Raw genomic sequence first — 19,419 nt, 5'->3', positions numbered from 1 at the left:
TCTGGTGAATTAAAACTCTGAAAGCAGAAGGGTTGGAAGAAACTTGAGCAAATCTCCCCAAGTAAAGACAAAAAATATGGAAAAATAGGAGAGAAGACACTACAAAATTCAAGGACTCGTCCAGGAGATCCAAATAATCAAAGTTTCAGAGAGAAAGAATGGAAACAAGAAAGAGGAGGAAATTGTCAGGAAGTGACTCAGGAAATCCCCCCAAACTGATGCGCATACATTTTGAGATTAAAAGAGCCTGTCCAGTAACCAGCACAATGAAGGAAAATAGACCTATGCTAAGTTACATCATTGGTAACTTTGAGAAACCTGGGGATAAAGAAGATTTTACAATTTTCAGGAAGGAGAAAAGCAGAACTGTTTCCAAGAATTGGAAGGACATTGATTGGATTTGTCAATACTGGAGAGCTAGGATGTGCCAGTAAAATGCCTTCAGAATGCTGAGGGAAACTGGAAGACCTATTTCCAACCTAGAATCCTATATATGGCCGAATCATTAAGGATGAGAGTTTCAGAAAGACATTTCAGGCATGCAAGTCTCAAAAATGTTCCTCTCTACACACTTTTTTTTTTTTTTTGAGAAGATATTCAAAGATGTACTCCAACAAAATAAGGGTGTATGACTAGGAAAGGGGAAGATATGGGTTCCAGGAAGGGGAGATTCAATATGGAGAGAGGCAAAGACAATCTGGGATGAATGTGAGAGGAAGATCCCAAGGTAACAGCTGAACAGTGGGTCTAATGGGCTGCCCGTTGAAATTGGAGTCGACCAGAAGGCTCCAGGAACAATTTCTTTAAAAAGATAAGGCTGCTAGAAAGTCTAAAGTGTTCAAACATCTTGAGAGCAGATTTCTAGCACTGGGGAAAACTTTAAGTTGATTAGTAATAATTGCATAGAAAACTAAGAAAATTAAAAAGTAAAGATAATTGTTAACTCCAGGGGGGGAGAAATGTTATCAAGAAAGAGAGAAGTAATCATAGTATAACTATGTGGTTCAGCTGTCAGTAATGTTTACGGATGATATCAAACTGACTATTGATCAGATCCAAATAGAACTATATGGGGAGGACGGGGGACAGGAAGGTGATGTATTTTCAGGGGAAGGGGATTAGGCGGGAATGAAATCCCCCTTTTCTGTAACAAGAAAACAGTATAAGCATCTACAGCTGAAAACATCAAGAAGTTTCAGTGTAAGGCATTATTTAGAGATGTGGAAGTTAATGTAAAGAGCTGCTAAAGAATGAGCTAGGAGAACTGTAAGTGGAGTAGAAAGAAGGAAAGTGGGGGTTGCTGTTTTGCATAACACAAACTTACAGAAATATTTGACTCTTGAAACTGTTTGCCATACAACTCTAATGGGAATACGAACTACTTTAAAATTAATTCGTAAGATCACCTATTTTTTTTGGAAGAGGCAAGTGATCAATCCTAACTGGAGAGTTTGGGAAGGGCTTCCCCAGGGAGGAGCTGAATGAGGATGTTAGGTAGTAGGTGGGTAAGGTGAGGAGAGGCATACCAGGTAAGAGGAACATATGTATAGTCAGAGGATAAAGAATACACTGGGGGAAGGTCATAAAGAGTCTTGAATTCCATGCTGAAAGATATACAGACTTCATTCCAAAGAGAGTAAGGGGCATTTTTAAGCAAGTGGTTGAGCTGAGATGACCTTATATTTTCGTTTGAGGAGTAGGTTAGAGGATGGAGAGACACAGAGGCTGGGAGCCCAGTCAGGAGTCCTGGGTTGCATACCAGGGAAGAAGTAACTTGGGCCTGAGGGGCCAAGCAGGGCTGGGGAAGACAAAGAGGGTGCAGCCCTTGAAGTCCTTTTTTTGAGGAGCCAATGACATTGGCGCACTCTTCTCTCCCATTTTGGTTTCTTCTGCTCCAGATAATGGAACGAGCCCTATTCCACATGGACAACTGTTACAAAATCCCCAACATCCTGGGCACTGGGCGGCTCTGCAAGACCAACCTGCCCTCCAACACAGCCTTCCGGGGCTTTGGGGGGCCCCAGGGGATGCTCATTGCCGAGTATTGGATGAGTGAAGTCGCTCTGACCTGCGGGCTGCCTGCAGAGGAAGTGAGTCAGCCGGGAGTTTGGTGGCGCGGGTCAGAGGGGTTAACCTACTTTGAGGGGACAGTGGCTTTGTGTCTTGGGCATCTCCCAGGGGGGCAGAGGAGAGGCAGGTGCTATGGAGGGGGTCAGAAGCTTAACTTGAGGTTGTACCCCTTCATCCCTTGCCACCAGCGAGCCCTCAGTGTCTCTCTCTCCTTGCAAAGGTGCGGAGGAAAAACCTGTATAAGGAAGGGGACCTGACACACTTCAACCAGAAGCTTGAGGCGTTCACCTTGTCCAGGTGCTGGGATGAGTGCCTCGCAAGCTCTCAGTATCACGCCCGGAGGAGTGAGATTGACAAGTTCAATGAGTAAGCACGGGGAGGGGAGGAGTCCAGTGTTCTGGTGCTCTCTCAGGTCTCCTATTCTGCAGCCTCTTTGCTGAACTCAGAATACCAGGCTAAGAATTTAACAGATAACTTGTGGGAGTGCTGAGTGGCCTTTTGTAGCCATCTCTTTAAGATGGCCTTTTGTAGCCATCTCTTTAAGATCCTGAAATGATGTTGAGCCTGGGAGCAGATAGGCTTCCAGCCTGCCCTCAGCATCATAGCCCATCAGTATGGTTCGTCTTTATGCATTTGTCCACCTTAGGGGCACACCGGCCCAGAACTCAGAACACCACAGTTATACGTCTGCCTCTGACATGAATCTATAAATATGACCTTGCCGTCACGCCATCAGCTTGGGCCTCAGTTTCAACATCTGCGCAATGGGGATAATGACACTGGCTCTGTTTCCTCACTGACTTACCCAGAAAACCAAGTAGAAAGTGCCAAGGAGGTGTTACCAGTATCATCACTGAGCAGAGTTCATCCTGGGACAGTCACAGTCCGAGATCACCAGGGCACCCTGACCCCATCTCAACTCCACTCTGGGGGGAAGTGACAATACTCTGAAGTCCAGGTTCTCAGGGGTGGGCCCTGCTTCAGCTGTGCGGAAGGACCCAGAACCCAAATCCGACTTTTCTCATTTGGTTTACCTAAGTGGGGCATAACTCAGTTATGAGAAGTACTATGTGGGCAGCTCAAGGTTGCCTTGTTCCCATTTTGCAAAGATGTTGTCTGAAACTATGAGCTGACACAAACATGATAGAGAAGGTTCTATGAGAATCTCCCTTCTTCTCCAGGGAGAATTGTTGGAAGAAGAGAGGATTGTGCATCATTCCTACCAAGTTTGGAATAAGCTTCAGTATTCCTTTTCTGAACCAGGTAATTACTTTTTATAATTTTGTCCCTCTCCACTGGGCTGGGGCCCCATTTCCCCTCTGTCTGCAGTATTGCAAGGGAAGGGCCATTGTCCCTGGTAACAGAGCTGAGTGGAAGGGCTCTCTGCTGTTTAAATGAAGTTGAACTTGCATATTCCTGTTTGTCCAGAATGTCATAGGTCAGTGAGGGCAGTATGGGACTCAGAGATCTGGGGTCAACTTCTAGTTCTTACTCTTCCTGGTTGTAGGGCCATGGACAGCTACTCTGCCTTTCTGATCCTATGGCTTCATCCGTAGAGTGAACACAAAGACATTTATTTGACCTCCTTCCTTCTGGGGATGGGAGATACACGTAGAGAAATAGGAAAATGTTCACAAACTGTTGAATGGCTACATCATTAAATCCCAAGATTTATACCGCTTCAGTTTTCATCTGAGATTTCTATCCAAAATGCTGCCCCTGGTTTTCTTCCTCCTGGGCTCCAGCACCGTTGGTCCCAAGCCTCAAGTTGAGTTAGGATTTACCGAATTTTGTGTTTGGTGTCCTTGTATTCCCTTAGGCAGGAGCCCTGATTCATGTGTATACAGATGGCTCCGTGCTGCTGGCCCACGGGGGCATGGAGATGGGCCAAGGCCTGCACACCAAGATGATCCAGGTGAGCAACCTGGAGCCTGGGAGCCCTCTCTGGCCCTGTGGCTTCCGGGGGAGGGAGGGTGTGGTGAGATGCTGAGCCGCTGCACACAGCAGAAGGAGAAGCAGGCCCCAGCTCTGGCCCAGGCTCTGCCGACATGAGGTCATGGGCAAGTCTTCTCCCCTCCTGGCCTCTGTTTCCTCATCTGTGCAAAGGGGTTGACCAGGTGATCCCTGAGGTCACTTCCGTTGCCAACATTCTAGGGCTCTGTGATTGTGTTGGTTTGCAAGCTCCTGGGGGAGCTTCCCGGGTGTGATCGGACACTGGTCCCTTTACTCAGAGACAGAAAAAAGAGGCCCAGGTTGGCAGGTCACAGTTTTAATAAGCAAAAGGAACTTACAGAAGAGACTTGCCTTGGGTGGTGGCAAGATGAATGATCCCCACGCCTGCCCACCGAGTCTTAAAAGTTCATAGAGAGAGAGGCCTTAACTGGGTTTAGTTAAGGTCCTGTGCAGGTGTGCTCAACCCCACATCATCATCCTTGGAGGCCGTGTCCTTGGAGTAGCCTTTGGGAGCAGGAAAGGCAAGCGGAACCCATATTCCAAGGACAGGGGAAGGGGTGAGGAGCCTCCGATTCCCCAGGTCCAGCTCAAGGGTCAACTGGGGGTCACATCTTTTGGATGCCCTTCCCTAACAGTGTATAAGTGGGTGTTTGGTGGGTAAAAAGGTAGCCAGTTTCCCCCACACAGTGGAGCTCGGATATTGGAACTGGGTTAGAGTTGGCACACCTGCTTGGCTCATGGACTGGCCAAATTTTATTTTTTTTTTAAAAAGCCAAGGTTAGGGGCACCTGGGTGGCTCAGTCTTTAAGCATCTGCCTTCAGCTCAGGTCATGATGCCAGGGTCCTGGGATCGAGCCCCGCATCGGGCTCCCTGCTCCTTGGGAAGCCTGCTTCTCCCTCTCCCACTCCCACTGCTTGTGTTCCTGCTCTCGCTGTATCTCTCTCTGTCAAATAGATAAATAAAATCTTTTAAAAAATTAAAAAAATTAAAAACCAAGGTTAGCTTTAAAAAGTGCTGTGAGTCACCATTGGGTTTATGAATTTTTTTATCCAAAAAAATCAATCCATAAAGTTCTGCTTCAAACTGAGACAGGTATGAAAACATCCCAGTATCAATAGGATTATAGTTTATAAAATTATTTTGTTGCCTGCAATAGCGAACCTGAGTCTGGCTTGGGAAGAAGGCATCCAAGCCCCGTGCTAACCCCTCCCTGAGAGGGTGATATTGTCTCTTTTTCCCAGGTGGCCAGCAGAGCTCTGAAAATCCCCATCTCTAAGATTTACATCAGTGAGACGAGCACTAACACCGTGCCGAACACCTCTCCCACGGCCGCCTCTGTCAGCTCTGACCTCAATGGACAGGCTATCTATGTAAGTAAGGGGCCTGGGCAGCCACCAGAGCTGAGGGCCAGCCCAGGGCTTTGGGCCCAGAGAGAACCCTGGGGTGGGAGCTGGAATGGTCCTCGTAGGCTCTTGGGCTGTGGCCATGCCTGGGCTCTCTTATCCAGGAGAATGCTCTTCCTCCTGACACCAAGCTGAAAGAGATACCTAAGAGCCATATCGCTTCCATTAAAGCCAAGAAGGATGAGTGTAGGATGGGGAGGAGATTTGGAGGGTCACAGGGAGCGTTCTGGAAAGATACTCCCCAGCATTAGAACTGGCTGTAAGACTATGGACTGAGATTGGAATTGGATTTTGGCGTTGGCCAGGTCAGACTCACTTGCTTCTCTTTCCACGTGAGGGATGTAATTAAGAAAATGGTTTGATGGGAGAAGTCATCTCCTTTGAGAACCCTCAAATATTTCATCTTCTGTAGCCTAAGAACTGGGTGTTCTCCCAGCAAGGGTCAATGCCGTTTCCTTTGGCGGGGTCTTGTGGCTTCCATCCCGGGTTTCAGTCGTTCCTGAGAAGGTGGAAAGGCTATCTGAATGGCACAGCATTACTTGGAGGTGGCCTCGCTGAGGTCCTGGGGGTCTTGCCTGGGCCAGGAAATGCAGAAGATTAATATGTCTGGTATGTGGTGGATGTGTTCTTAGGAAGCTTGTCAGACCATCCTGAAAAGGCTGGAACCCTTCAAGAAAAAGAATCCTACTGGCACCTGGGAAGAATGGGTAAGTCTGAGCTGATCCAAGCTGCTTTTGAAAATGAGAGACATTAAAGGCAGGCTCTCTGTCCCTCCCGCTGCAGGAATAGGGTCGTGGTCTAGTCACAGGCAGAGAAGCTGAAGTGGTGTGTATGGTTTCACAGGACAAGGAAATGCTCCACCTTGCTGGGCCCCCTGGTCTGTGGTTTTCATAGTTGAAGGAAGGCACCTGAGGAAAAATTTTGATCCAGGATCTTGACAACCCTGTGGGGACTGGGGGATTGACTGCCCTGAGCCTCAGAAGGTGGGGTGACTGCTGAATGTGCCTCACTCGGCCCTGGTTCCACACCCCGCTCATCCTCAGTCTTGATGAGCCTGGTTTTCTTCAAACCTCCTGCTGTCAGCAGCTCTGTAGTCTGGGTCCACTGAGGCTCCGTCTGTGAAGGAGTGGGGGGAAAAGACCTTACCCAGGAGTTTATGTCATTCCTGTGGTTTTAGAAGTGGCAGGCAAGCACTCATAAGAAGAAGGAGCCCAGTTCTCTGGTTTCTGGTTTGGACGCTCTGTGTCGGGAACCCTCAGAGGGAAGCCACAAGGATGTCTCTCTCTGGCGGGAGCCTGCATCTCTTCCAACAAGCAGACACCTCAGTGACAGCCCGTCTTTATCATCTCCCAGAGTTGGGGTGGGAAAAGTGGGCACAGTGGTAACATATAGCATGAGCCCACACATGACCCAGTCAGATAGTATACGTCTCCCTCAACAGACCCAAAGAAAATAAGCTATTTCTCTCAGATCCCCTCACCTTACTGTGCCTCATGTGACTGACCTCCACTTCCCTTCCCACACCCACAGATACCACACACGTAAATACCATATGAATCTCGGTTGATTTTGGTAGTTTGGATTTCAGCACAGAGACACGGAGAGGCAAGCTTGAGCTGGACGTTGAGGGGAGAAAAGGATTTGGGCAGATACAGTGGAGGAACCGCGTGAATGAAGGTGTAGAGCTGTGGGGATACAGAGGGGCTGGGAGAGAGCTGACACTTGAGTTTGGCTGGTGCGGCCATGATGTGTGTGCGACCTGAAACCAGAGAGAACACTGGGGTCCTGAATGTCAAGCATGTGCTCTAGAGGACAATGGGGAGTCATCCAAAGCTCTAGAGCAGGGGGGTGACGTGGGCAGCGTGGTACCTTAAGATGCTCACTGTGGTTGGGCTGGGCTCCCCAGCGGGGTGGGGAGGCTACTCGAAGGCCGAAGACCAGCTGAGAGGGTGCTGTAGCCCCCAGGCTTCCGGTGCAGTCTCCTCAATGCAGTGAGTGTGTGAGGCAAGCTATGGTTCACAGAGTTGGTCAGCTTCCAGATGAGGAGGGTGAACCCATGAAATCTTAGTGCTGGGGCAGGGATTCTGGAAACCATGCTCAGCCCTTCCTGTTGTCTATCTCCTCTCCTCAGGTCTCAGCTGCCTACCTTGATGCAGTGAGCTTGTCTGCAACTGGGTTTTATAAGTAAGTACAGAGCTGATGTCAGCTTTCCTCATCATGTGTTGTCATCCTAACCTCTGAAGTCCCCTCTTGCACCGAATGCTCTCAGCCTTTGGTCAGGCTCTCAGGTTTTGGTCCCCTGAAACTCCTATCTCTTCAATGGACTGCTGCTAATTTCACTCTGAAGGTGCTCTAAGATACCCGGCATCACCAGTCTATGTGCCAAGGAGGCAAAAACATGAGCTGCCGTATCCAAAGACTTGCGCTCTAGTTCTGGTCTGGAAGTGTATTGTTGCACTTGGAGAAATCAGGCATCTCTCTGAGCCTGTTTCCTCATTGATGACATAGTGGGACCATCCCCAGCCACCCCTCCCTGGGCATTCTCCTAGAACCAGGGACGGAGTTACCCGTGTATGTTCCTCTGTACCATGCATTGGATTTCTGCATGGAGGCTTTCCTTGGAAAGAACCACAGGAGGATTTAGAGCACGTGGCCTCGTTACAAAATGCAGAATTCAGTGGAGCTGAAAGTGAGATTTGGAAAAGAGCACATACCTTCAGCTACTTTGAAATTCAGTAGCAGCATGAAGAGCTAGAGACCATGCCAATCTGATTCCGAGGTTGTAAAGTGCCAATCTGATTCTGAGGTTGTAAAAAGATGCGATTATATTTCCTACCAGCCATAACGTTCTAGCTTTCTCTGGGAAGTTGAACTAGGACCTTTTCTTTCACACATCAATGGGTTTAGAGAAATAGTTCAATATGTATTTTAGGCAAAGCTACATTTTGCCAGTGCTCCCTGGGTTATGTGATACTTGACCTGTGCAAACATGCACACGTGCAGATTTTCTCAGAAGTTCTTGCTTCATTTTCAGAGTTGATAAAACTGGGTAATATAAAGGAACACCCAAGTGAAGATGGTGAAATCAGAGGTCAGAGAAGGTGGCAGGTTCTCCTGGGAGAAGTCTTTTCCCTCAGCTCTGTGCTTGTTTTGTGTTCATGGAGATTCTGATCCCATCAGCTCACAGTTTTCTGTGTCATGCATAGAAAAACATGGGTATGGGCGACTATTAATTCCGGGTGTGAGAAGATGCACACACACACACGTATGACTCATGTGAACCTGGAATTGTGTAAGATACTCAGGATTAAAGAAGAAAGAATATAAGAGAGCATCTGCTTTTATCAATAACACTTTCCTCAAATCATTTGTTGCAACTGAGAAGGGGCCTGTAGCCAAGGAGTAATGCAGGCAAGTGGTTAAAGAGGCATGAGATGCTGATCTCAGCTCTCACCTGGAGAAAGGTGGGCAGCCCAGGAGGCGGTACAGGCAGGATCTCTGGTTCTGAGACCTTGAATTCCAATTCAGCAGATCCTTTGGAGCGTGGCCTTCATGTCCTTCGTGAGCTTGGGCAAATATATCCCATTTCTACCACATAGAGGGCAGCACTCTGATGCTATCCGCCGCTTGGCTGTACAGAATGATTCACATAAGGGCCTTGGGCAGAATTGAGCAGACAGGAGGCAGAATGCTCTGCAACCCTGGATTTCATTAACAGGTTCAAAGTATTAAAAACACATGGACTTTTATGAAGAACAGCTGAATGAAAAAATAAAACCTTTGGAGTCTTAGGATTTTGTGGGTCAAGCTTGTGTGTGTGTGTATGTGTGTGTGTGTATGTGCGTATGGTGTGGGGGGATGCTCATCTTAACACATGTGCAATGTTTTCTCTTTTCTTCCCCAGGACACCCAACCTCGGCTACAGCTTTGAGACAAACTCAGGGAATCCCTTCCACTACTTCTCCTATGGGGTGGCTTGCTCTGAAGTGGAAATTGACTGCTTAACAGGGGATCACAAAGTAAGGAGTTTGCAAAACCTTTGCACTAAGTTAGGGGGAAGAGAGGAGAAACAAGTGAATTGCAAACACCAAGAACTGATAGAGACACATTTTCTGGCTTGGAAAATAATAAGTTTGACATCACAGCCTGGCAAACTTCCTAGAAAGGACCGGTGAGCAAATATTTGAAGTTTTCTAGGCCCCAAAGACTCTGCCTCAATCCTCTGCCCCATCCCCGAAGCATGAGAATAGCCACAGACGAGTGCAAACGAACAGGCACGGCCATGTTCCCCTACGAAGTGGTTTGTGCACGCTGTCTGTGAATTTCATATAATTTTCACGTGTTGCACCATATTCCTCTTATTTTTGTCATTTAAAAAGGCAAACACCATTATTAGCTCACAGGTCCTACAGAAATGGGGCTCAAGCTGGAATCAGCCCATGTCCCCTTCCTGACACGATCAACCCAGACCCTGGTTCAGAGCCCAGGGACCTGGGACCTGGCCTTCCCACTCATGCGGAGGTGTGTGCACGGTGACTCATGCTCACCAGGAGACCGTGGCCACTGCCGTGCCCTGCCCAGCTGGCCCCAACTCAAACTTGAGCATCAACAATGCCATGCCAACTGAGCATGCCCGGGGCACTCCGCTTCTGAAAGTGCTGTTTGGTTGACACAGTAATTTAAGGGTCACCAAACCCCATTATCATCCCACACCTTCCTTTCTTCTCACCCTGCTTTTTCATTCTCCTCCCCACTTCAGAATCTCCGCACCGACATTGTCATGGATGTCGGCTCCAGTCTGAACCCTGCCATTGATATTGGACAGGTAAGGCACATGGGTGACCAGGGTGGTGATGGACTCAGCCACGGGCGTGTCCCTTCTCCTAGGGTCACCAGCCAACCGCATTTTGTCCAACATCATTGTAAAGCAGGTCTGACCAGGGTACCATGTGAGTCTCCCTCAGCAGGAGTTAGATTGATGAGAGCACACCCACCTCTTGAGGTAGAAGACACATTAATGTAGGTTCTGGAAAGGGCACTCACACCTCAGAGGACAAGATGATGAATGGTGCAAACACTGGGTGCACACGCACGCACACATGCATGCACACACATGCAGTGTGAGAAGGGGCACACTGTGGAATGGAGATTGAGTCTGGGATTGGTGTGCAGGCGGTGGGGTCTGAGGCCAGAGGAGCCTCTCCCTCCTCGTACCTCTTACACCCAGGATGCATTTTGTCCTCTAGGAAGTAAACGTCAGTGGAATGCTAGAGAACACTGGGGCAAAAGACACGGGTTCAATCAAGAGGACCAAAGGGATGGCTCGAAGAAAATCACTTTTGGAAAATATGAGAGTATTGGGGAGGATAGGTGGAACAGGAGACAGAGGGAGGCATCGAGAACTGGAGTACTGAGGATCTGGTAGAAAATATAAGTTGTATTTCTCAAAAACGGACAGTTACTGAGTATACAGAAACTTAGTCGTTAGTCGCTGTGTTCATTAATTCACTCCACAACCATTGGGGGAGCCCCTCCTGGAGGCAGGCACTGAGCCCGGTGCCTCGGACCCAGAGATGATGAGCACCTGATCGGGAGAACACACGTGTTTGGCGGTGGGCCCCCCGAGTTTCGTGGTGAGCAGGGAGGCTGGGGGAACAGACGTGTGGGCCCGCAGAGCGTGGCAGGTGCCCTCGGAGAGGTCCGTAAGCCCACAGCAGGGGCACTGCTTCTCCCAGAGGGCAGGCAGGGCTGGGAGTTCACAAAGCCTAAGTCTACGGTCCCAGAAATTCCTCCTGTCTTGTGAGGCTGCCTGCAAGCGCATGGTCCCACTTGGCACACAGGAGGCGCGTGGGCCCCTGAGGGACGTTGGGCAACTGTCAGCCTGGGAGCCTGCTTCTCAGCTCCAAGTTGCCGTTTCCCCAGTAGTGACATGGAGGGAACAGCTCCGCCCATCCTGCAGCAGATTTTAGTGAAAAATTATGCCTTCCACGGTGTGACCCTTCTGGAATTGCTGCCCAATTCTAAAACTAACCTTCAGTGTTAATGCCTTTGCCCGGCCTACCTCAATGCCTGACAAAGGCCCAGCTAGATGGGCAGGAGCCAGTTAGGCTGTGGAGGGCTGTTTTTAGCTTCTTTCCAGGCCCACTCCAGGTGAGGCTTGGTGCCTGATGTGGGAAGCAGTATCTGTCCTTGGGGGGAAGCAGAGTGACCATGGTCTCTGTCTGCCTTGCAGGTGGAAGGGGCCTTTGTGCAGGGCCTTGGCCTCTTCACCCTGGAAGAGCTGCACTACTCCCCAGAGGGAATCCTGCACACCCGTGGCCCCAGCACCTATAAGATCCCCGCGTTTGGCAGCATCCCCATTGAGTTCAGGGTGTCCCTGCTCCGTGACTGCCCCAACAAGAAGGCCATCTATGCGTCCAAGGTACTGTTGCCCCGGGTCTGTGCTGCCTTCTGGTCTGCACCGTGGGAGGCTCCGGGTGGGAAGGAGGGGCTCCAGCCACCCACCCTGTGGGTCTACAGGCGGCTCGTGTGGAAGGACAAGAGGGCTTGACACTAGTTTTGGTGAGGATGGCAGGGGGGTGGGCAGTCCCTGCCTGAGAAAACAACTGGAATGACACCACCTCTGTGTGGTCAAAGCTAGCTCCTTTGGGTGCACTCAGAGGGATTCCTTAATCCAGTCCTGTAGGTCAAGGCCTGACCTCCACCCATGTCTCAGGTGTGCATCTTGATGCTTGGTCCTAAAGATGATCCCGCAGATACACACCCTTCCCAGTTATCCCACAAGAATAGCCTGTCCATTGCAGATCGGGCAACACCTCCGCGCAAACCCGTTGCCCCCTTCAGTGGCTGGCATCTGACCTTAAACTTGATCTGCATGCCTGAAGGATTGTAGCCATCCTCTATTTCCTTGCTGTCCCCAGTAAGGATGAAAAAATGGTTGAAAATCAAATAAGCTGATTGATATAGTCCTGGATCTAAGAAGGAAGACAGATGATCACTTGTAACCAGTGAAACACACCCATTTGCTCATCTCATGGTTTACTTACTGTGCTTGGGGCTGGACACTCTGATCCTTGCCGTTGACTTTCACACCGTGGCACGCATCAGGATCACTGTGGACGCGTGATAAAAATGCAGCTCTGTGGGGCCCATCCCTAGAAATTTTGATTCAGTAGTAGAAGGAGTAGGGCCGTGGAATGTGCGTTTTTAACAAGTGTCCCTAGTGATTTTGATACAGGCAGTTTCTGAGGCTTGGTGCCTGATGTGGGAAGCAGTTATCTGTCCTTCGAGGGTGGGGGAAGCAGAGTGACCGTGTCTCTGTGGGAAGTTTCTGAGCTTCCGGGGACAAAACAACCTCTGCTAGGAGATGTTTAATTCCTGTTGGTCATGATGCCTATATTCCGGACGATGCTGTTGCCTGTAAATATGGTGATGGTGCCTGCAAATGTGGGCAGAGTCGCAGGTAGATGAGTCCCTAGCCTCCTAACTGTGAGGAAAGGGTCAAAATTCTTGTCAGACATTTTTGTCCATAAAATATAAGTATTTAACACAACTTTTAATGGTACATTTTATTTGCATGATGGCATTTTGTTTGCATGATGGCATCAGAGAAAATCACATAGTGAGAGTTAAAAGAAATATGCCAGTGAGGTTGAATCATTTACTAGGGTTGCTTGTTCTCTGCCCCTGAGGAATTTTGACCATCCTCCCTGCCTTACTGGGTGCAGCCTGCTGGTGCCAGCTGGGGTTCCCGGCGTCACCAGCCCTCCGGGTGTGGAGGCTGGGGTCCTGTTGCCTGATTCCCTGTCCTGCGCTCTGTGTGCCCAGGGCGTCGGGGAGCCGCCCCTCTTCCTGGCAGCTTCTATCTTCTTTGCCATCAAAGACGCCATCCGTGCAGCTCGAACTAAGAACGCAGATTGTAAGATGGAGAAGCTTTTCCGGCTCGACAGCCCCGCCACCCCGGAGAAGATCCGCAACGCCTGTGTGGACAGGTTCACCACCCTGGTATGAGGCCCCTGGAGCACCCACTCAGTCTGGGGGAGGCTGGGGCAGAAGCCTGAGCACTACAGAGAGGACAGTGGGATGCCAGGCTCTCTCTCTCCACTGGGCAGTCTTGGGTCCATGTTGCCTTCCTTCTACCATTGAGGCACCCCCTCGAACTTGCTGGAAAACAGCAAGAAATCCCCTTAAAGCTGCCGCTTGCAGCTGGGCCTTCTCCAAGGGAAGAGGGCTCTTTGGTACACAGCTATCACCCACGATTTCATTGTTTCCCATGAAGACGAGGGTGATGGATAAAGGTCCCCAAGAGCCTAATCTCTCGTGTCCATCCCTGGCACTCTTGAGACCCTTCTTTGTGAAGGCCACTGTGTGAGTACTATGGAGCCAGAGACAAAAAGGGGAGTTAATGAATGAACTGGAGGCAGCACATTTGTTCTGTGGCTGGCTGTGGGCCAGGCTGAGGCGGGCACGTGTGGGTGCCCGGGAAGACTTGGTGGTCTTGCAGGAAACCAGGTGATCGTGTTACAGGGCGATTGGTTACTATGTCAGTGTAAGTAGCAGAATGTAGCAGGAGTTCTGTGGCCACTGGAATCATTTTGGGAAGCCCCTAGAAGGTACTTGTAGTGGGCAATGCCTGGCAAAAGAAGACCGTGCAGGACAGTTTCCTCGCCGTTGCCCCTGAGCTGAGCTGAAGTGGGCGCTGCACACATAGGACTCTCTGGCTGCCTTTGCCGCAGCTGTTTCTGCTGACTTAGCAGGACCTGGCTCTTCCTGCCAACCCAAGTTGGATTTCCTCCCGGGCGTTTGATAGCAGATTTGATAGGCCTTTTGGGGTTTGGGTTTAGATGTGAAATGGGTACTCATGGACCCAAAGTGTTCCAGGGATGGGGAGGGTCCAGGAGAGTCTCCAGAGCAGGCAGACCTGCCATCCCAGGCCTCAGCACTGAGGGTGAGGGAGGCCGACGGGACCCCAGGTAGGCCACCCTCCTCTGCCAGTAGCTTCAGCTATGGGGTAAGAACCACCAGATTATGTGTGGAGCTTCCAGGCAGTGAGGAATGCCCACAGCTCTGCAGCAACCTTCCCACAGCCCAGAACCTTCCCACCATGGCCACGATGCTGACAGTTCCCCAAACTCCGTTCCCTGGGAAGTGAGGTGCTGCGTGGTTCCCTGTAAGCTTACACAGGTTGCAAGTTAGCTCCTTGCAAATAGTCCGATGCAGAACTCACTGATTTAATGAGCCCCTCTGGGTCCCCAGACCTAAAGCAAAGATTTCCACATGGAAAGTGCTTAGCAAAAATAAATGAATGACTAGGAAATTAAGGGGTCCTGCCCTGGGGGCACTTCCAACAGCTGGGACTGCAGAGGGGTGTTTGGTCTTGGAATGGGGGTTGGCAGCGGTCGGAGGTGGCATGTGCATCAGAGGGGGTCACACGTCCTGTGCTATGGGAAGACCCTGGCAATGAGTTCTCTGCCATTCCTTCCTAGTGTGTCACTGGTGTACCAGAAAACTGTAAGCCCTGGTCTGTGAGGGTCTGAAGAGAAGGCCCCAAGCAGAGCCTTCTTATGCGACATTGGAGCTTCCATGGAGCATGGGACATTCCCTGCAGAACATGAGCCTGTACAAGTCATGGGATGATGATGCTTGATTCATCAGGATGGTGTTTGGAAGAACACTGAATGCACTGGAAGATGTTGATCAAAAATCTGCTTTGCAAACTTAATGATAAGCCAATTCAGAACTGTAACTAATGTAACTAATATGCAATTAGAATCTTTTTATGTCTGTTTTAATCATGCATTTAAAATAGGTTTAAGAAGTATTTGTGCCATAATCCTAACTCACAGGCTGTATAACCTCAGGTGCTGACAGTGTCTGTCAAGGAGGATGCCCACAAACCTCCGGAAGCTTAAATTCTAAATCCACGTGCCGTCCTCAGAAAGCCTCCCCTTCAAACCAATGAACATCATATTATAACCTCAGATCCATACTCCAATTTGCAGTGGGACAGTGGGGTGAGATTCAAACCTCTAACCACCTTTGGGTCATTGAAGAAAATGAACAATGAAACAAATTCAAGGTTAATTGAATCTGATCTTGTTAAGTGGCAGAAAGTAAATTATTCTATACCATCAAAAGCCAACCAACCCAGTTATTGAGCACCTACATCATGCTAGGTTTCTTTCTCTTCCCCTTTGTACGTTAAAAAAAAAAAAATCAGTTTGAAAAATCTTCAATGGAAGCCAGAGTAATTTCCATCTAGAAATCATGCTACCAAAATCAAGATCAGCCAGAGGAATAACAGTCAAGGAGCCTGGGTTCTCATCCCAGCTGTGTATCTGTGTGACCTTGGTCTGTCATTTCTTTTTCTGTGCTTCATTTTACTGCAGAATGAAAGGATTAGACTGGAATAATCTCTAAGGCCTTCTCCAGCTCCAAAAGTCTATAAATATATGACCTGAAAACTCCAGTTATATAAGGGATCTGCAGCTATCAGAGACTTGGGTTCCTTACTGTGATGTGCTTTCTGGGCTTAATGAATCCTGCTTTGATTCTCCCAAGTTCCTGAGGTTGGTAAAGAGAACAGGAGAGGAGCAAATATCCGTCTAGTTGCTGCAACAGGTGATTCATCGCGACTTAGCCACCCAGGTGCCCCACACACTTTCTTACAAAATTCCCTTCCTCAGAGTATTCTGGATAAGCCAGCTCTTTTACAGCACAGTAAGAGTAAAGAACATTAGAGATTGAACTGATATTTACATGGAGATCCATGCATGTCCATTTCATTGACTTTCTGGAATGTTCTAGGACATTAGGACACTAGCCTAAGACTGAGATGTGTGCTGTCATTAGTGAGCCTGCAAGGACTAAACAATGACTGAATTTTCTTCTGAGCTTAGGAACAGAGGCAAGGCAGAATGGTTGTGAAAATCCAACAAGCAGGTGCTTTGTGAGCTGTACATCACTGTGTTATGCTGAGGGGCTGTTCTCTCAGACCCCTGGCCTCACCCTGCCATCTTAATCTGTGAACTGTCTGGAGTCCGTCAGTTGAGCATCTGCCTTGGGCTCAGGTCATGATCCCAGAGTTCTGGGATCAAGTCCCACATCAGGCTTCTTGCTCCGCGGGGAAGCCTGCTTCTCCCTCTGCCCCCTGCTTGTGCTTTCTCTCTCTCTCTGTCAAAATAAAATAAATAAAATCTTAAAAAAACACAAAACTGTCTGAAGTCTGTAAGGGGAGGGTGCTTGGTCTTCCTGGTATTGCACAAGGAATGCGGCCAACACTGCCTGCAGTATCCCACTGCGACCTGCAGAGGGCGGTGGAAGACCAGGCATGAAACCAAAGCCTCAGCGGGCCCAGCCCCGCTGCATCTGGTGTTAGTTACCAGGAAACTGACCGAGGCTCTCCGTGTAGACGAGTGTCTTCAAAGGCCTCTCCACTACCTGGACTTAAAACTGACTTAGGGTTTCAGGATGACAAGATCTCAAAAGAGCCCTCAGACGATGTGGGTCAGCCATGGCAGCCTGAGCTCTTGATGAACGGCTACTTGGGGGAAGGGGGAAGGGGGAAGGGGGAAGGGGGAAGGCGAGTCTTCTTTTCTGTCTGTAACTTGCCAGGTGCCACATTTAGTGCTTTACCTACAGGGTGTCATTTGATCCGCCCCGTGGCCCTAAGAGGTATTCATTTAATCTCTGCAGCCTCATGAAGAAGCCCGACCCACAGCTACACAGAGGACTTCCTCAGCTGGTGGTGTTTACTCCCGGAGAGCCCCCACGGGCCACGCAGCCAGGAAGCTGGTGTAGACCTGGAGCTGATCAGCCTGACAGAGTGGACTCGGGCTAGGCAGGCTCCCAGAGGCTATGGGAGGCACCTGAATGCTATCTTTTCACCTGTAGGCAGTGTTGGGTTCAAACGTCGGCGTGGCCAGGCTGCCTAGCTGTTGTCTAAAGGCAGCTGAGGAATGACACCCTACTCAGAGCTGGGGTGACTGGAAGGCCAGGACGGGTAGGACAGGATGGATGGAGGGCGTAGGAGAAACCGCAGGCAAAGGATGAGGACAGAAATAGTCCTAGCTTATTGACTGATGACTGGGAACATCCCCGAGCCCATGATATTTTTATCTTTAGTTGAGGGGGGAGCCTGGAAACCACTGGCTGACTATTTTAGATCCTGGGATAAGGCTATTTGGAACATGCGGCTTCCTTGGCAGAGGCTTGACATAGCCCTGGGGCCCCCAGGCACGGGGGCCTGCCCCTTTGTTCTGTCTCTATCCTGAACTGCAGGAGTACATGCCCCTAAGGCGGGAGACAGATCTTGTGACAATCTTGTCACCTGGAACAAAGCAGCCCACGGATGGGAGTGGAGATGTCAGGCTTTGCCCTTGAACTGGCCCAGCCCCGGCCCTGCACATTTCCCCAGACCGACTTAGCTTTCTGGAGCATGGGGACCATCAAGCTCAAGCTCTTTGTTTCAGAGCAGAGAGGGTAACTGACTTGTTTAGGGTCCCACAGCCCTTCAGTGAGAGGGGCAGGCTTAAGACAAGGATACCTGACTGCAGGTCCAGACTCTTTAAATCATAGTGAGCCTTCTCTTAGGCAGTTGGGTCAGATTGCTGGGGGATCTGATGGAAATCTACTTAATGCTGGTTGGGAAGAAGATACAGAGATCTTGGGGCCTGAGACAAACACTGTGGCAAAGGAGGCATATGCCTTACTGTTGCTTAAAGTCCTAGGGCAGGATCCTAAAACGGGCTTCTTTCTTAAGCCCCACCGACGGGAACAAAACAGTTAGTGGAAAATATCCCTTCGTTCCAGAGTGAGATGCAAAGACGTCTATGCAAGACCTGCAGGGGCGGAAACTGATTGTGCCCCCTGTAGCTCATCCCCTACCTCAAGGAAATAAAGGGTTCAAGGGGAGTTTGAGAGATTGGAGAGAGGATTTCTCTGAAGATAGCAAGCTGTACATCCTCTCTGCCAAAGAGGAGAGAGAGAGAATGAGAATGTATTCTAGGGGGGAAGGTCTCCCCGACCAGGCCGTTGGAGGGGCAACTTCAAAGGGACCACTCAAAGACCCGAACCATGACAGTTGCTTGAGAAGCTGCAGTTGAATCAGCTGGAGGCAACAGGACAGAGACGGGGAGGGAGCTTGAGCGAGCTGCACATCCTCCAGTGTGGCCCCACTGGGTGTCACCCAGGAGGACTGCCTGGAGACAGTGGGACAGTCTTTTTTTTTTTTTTTTTAATTTTATTATGTTATGTTAGTCACCATACAATACATCATTGGTTTTTGATGTGGTGATCCATGATCCATTGTTTTCATATAGCACCCAGTGCTCCATGCAGTACGTGCCCTCCTTAATACCCATCACCGGGCTAACCAATCCCCCCTCCCCTCTAAAACCCTGTTTGTTTCTCAGGTCCATAGTCTCTCATGGTTCATCTCTCCCTCCAATTCCCCCCCCCCATTTTTCCCTTCCTTCTCCTAATGTCCTCCATGTTATTCCTTATGTTCCACAAATAAGTGAAACCATATGATAATTGACTTTCTCTGCTTGACTTATTTCACTTAGCATAATCTCCTCCAGTCCCATCCATGTTGATGTAAAAGTTGGGTATTCATCCTTTCTGATGGCTGAGTAATATTCCATTGTATATATGGACCACATCTTCTTTATCCATTCGTCTGTTGAAGGGCATCTCGGCTCTTTCCAGTTTGGCTCTTGCGGACATGGCTGCTATGAACATTGGGGTGCATATGGGCCGTCTTTTCACTACATCTGTGTCTTTGGGGTAAATACGACACTGGGACAGTCTTATGCCCAGGACTCAAAATGGCCTCAGGTGAGCTTTCTCCAGTGTGGCCCATGGGAAATATTCACACCTCATGGCCTGCCTCCTCTGACCCAGCCGGACATCCACCCAGCCGCTCTCTAACACCCCTCGCCCCACCCAGCCCCACCACACACAGACCTTTTGCAGGGAGGAAGGTAGCAGAGC

At 49.5% G+C, this 19,419-nt stretch overlaps 1 protein-coding gene across 1 annotated transcript in view; it reads left to right on the top strand.

Moving 5' to 3' along the window:
* The window catches only part of XDH (xanthine dehydrogenase), a 59,040-nt gene extending 42,951 nt beyond the window's left edge, over window positions 1-16,089 (top strand). Inside the window, exons 25-36 of the mRNA XM_035000853.1 lie at window positions 1,899-2,090; window positions 2,291-2,436; window positions 3,252-3,333; window positions 3,890-3,985; window positions 5,266-5,394; window positions 6,060-6,134; window positions 7,559-7,611; window positions 9,332-9,446; window positions 10,187-10,252; window positions 11,660-11,848; window positions 13,255-13,431; window positions 14,913-16,089. Coding sequence (XP_034856744.1) covers window positions 1,899-2,090; window positions 2,291-2,436; window positions 3,252-3,333; window positions 3,890-3,985; window positions 5,266-5,394; window positions 6,060-6,134; window positions 7,559-7,611; window positions 9,332-9,446; window positions 10,187-10,252; window positions 11,660-11,848; window positions 13,255-13,431; window positions 14,913-14,963 — 1,371 coding nt within the window. The 3' untranslated portion in view covers window positions 14,964-16,089. The remainder of the gene's footprint in view (window positions 1-1,898; window positions 2,091-2,290; window positions 2,437-3,251; window positions 3,334-3,889; window positions 3,986-5,265; window positions 5,395-6,059; window positions 6,135-7,558; window positions 7,612-9,331; window positions 9,447-10,186; window positions 10,253-11,659; window positions 11,849-13,254; window positions 13,432-14,912) is intronic.
* The last annotated feature ends 3,330 nt before the right edge of the window (window positions 16,090-19,419 follow it).

Source organism: Mirounga leonina, unplaced genomic scaffold (genome assembly GCF_011800145.1).
Source record: "Mirounga leonina isolate KUSES-001 unplaced genomic scaffold, KU_Mleo_1.0 Mir_125, whole genome shotgun sequence".
NCBI lineage: Eukaryota > Metazoa > Chordata > Mammalia > Carnivora > Phocidae > Mirounga > Mirounga leonina.
Note: the sequence above shows the minus strand (reverse complement) of the source record. Positions and strands in the feature narration are given on the sequence as shown.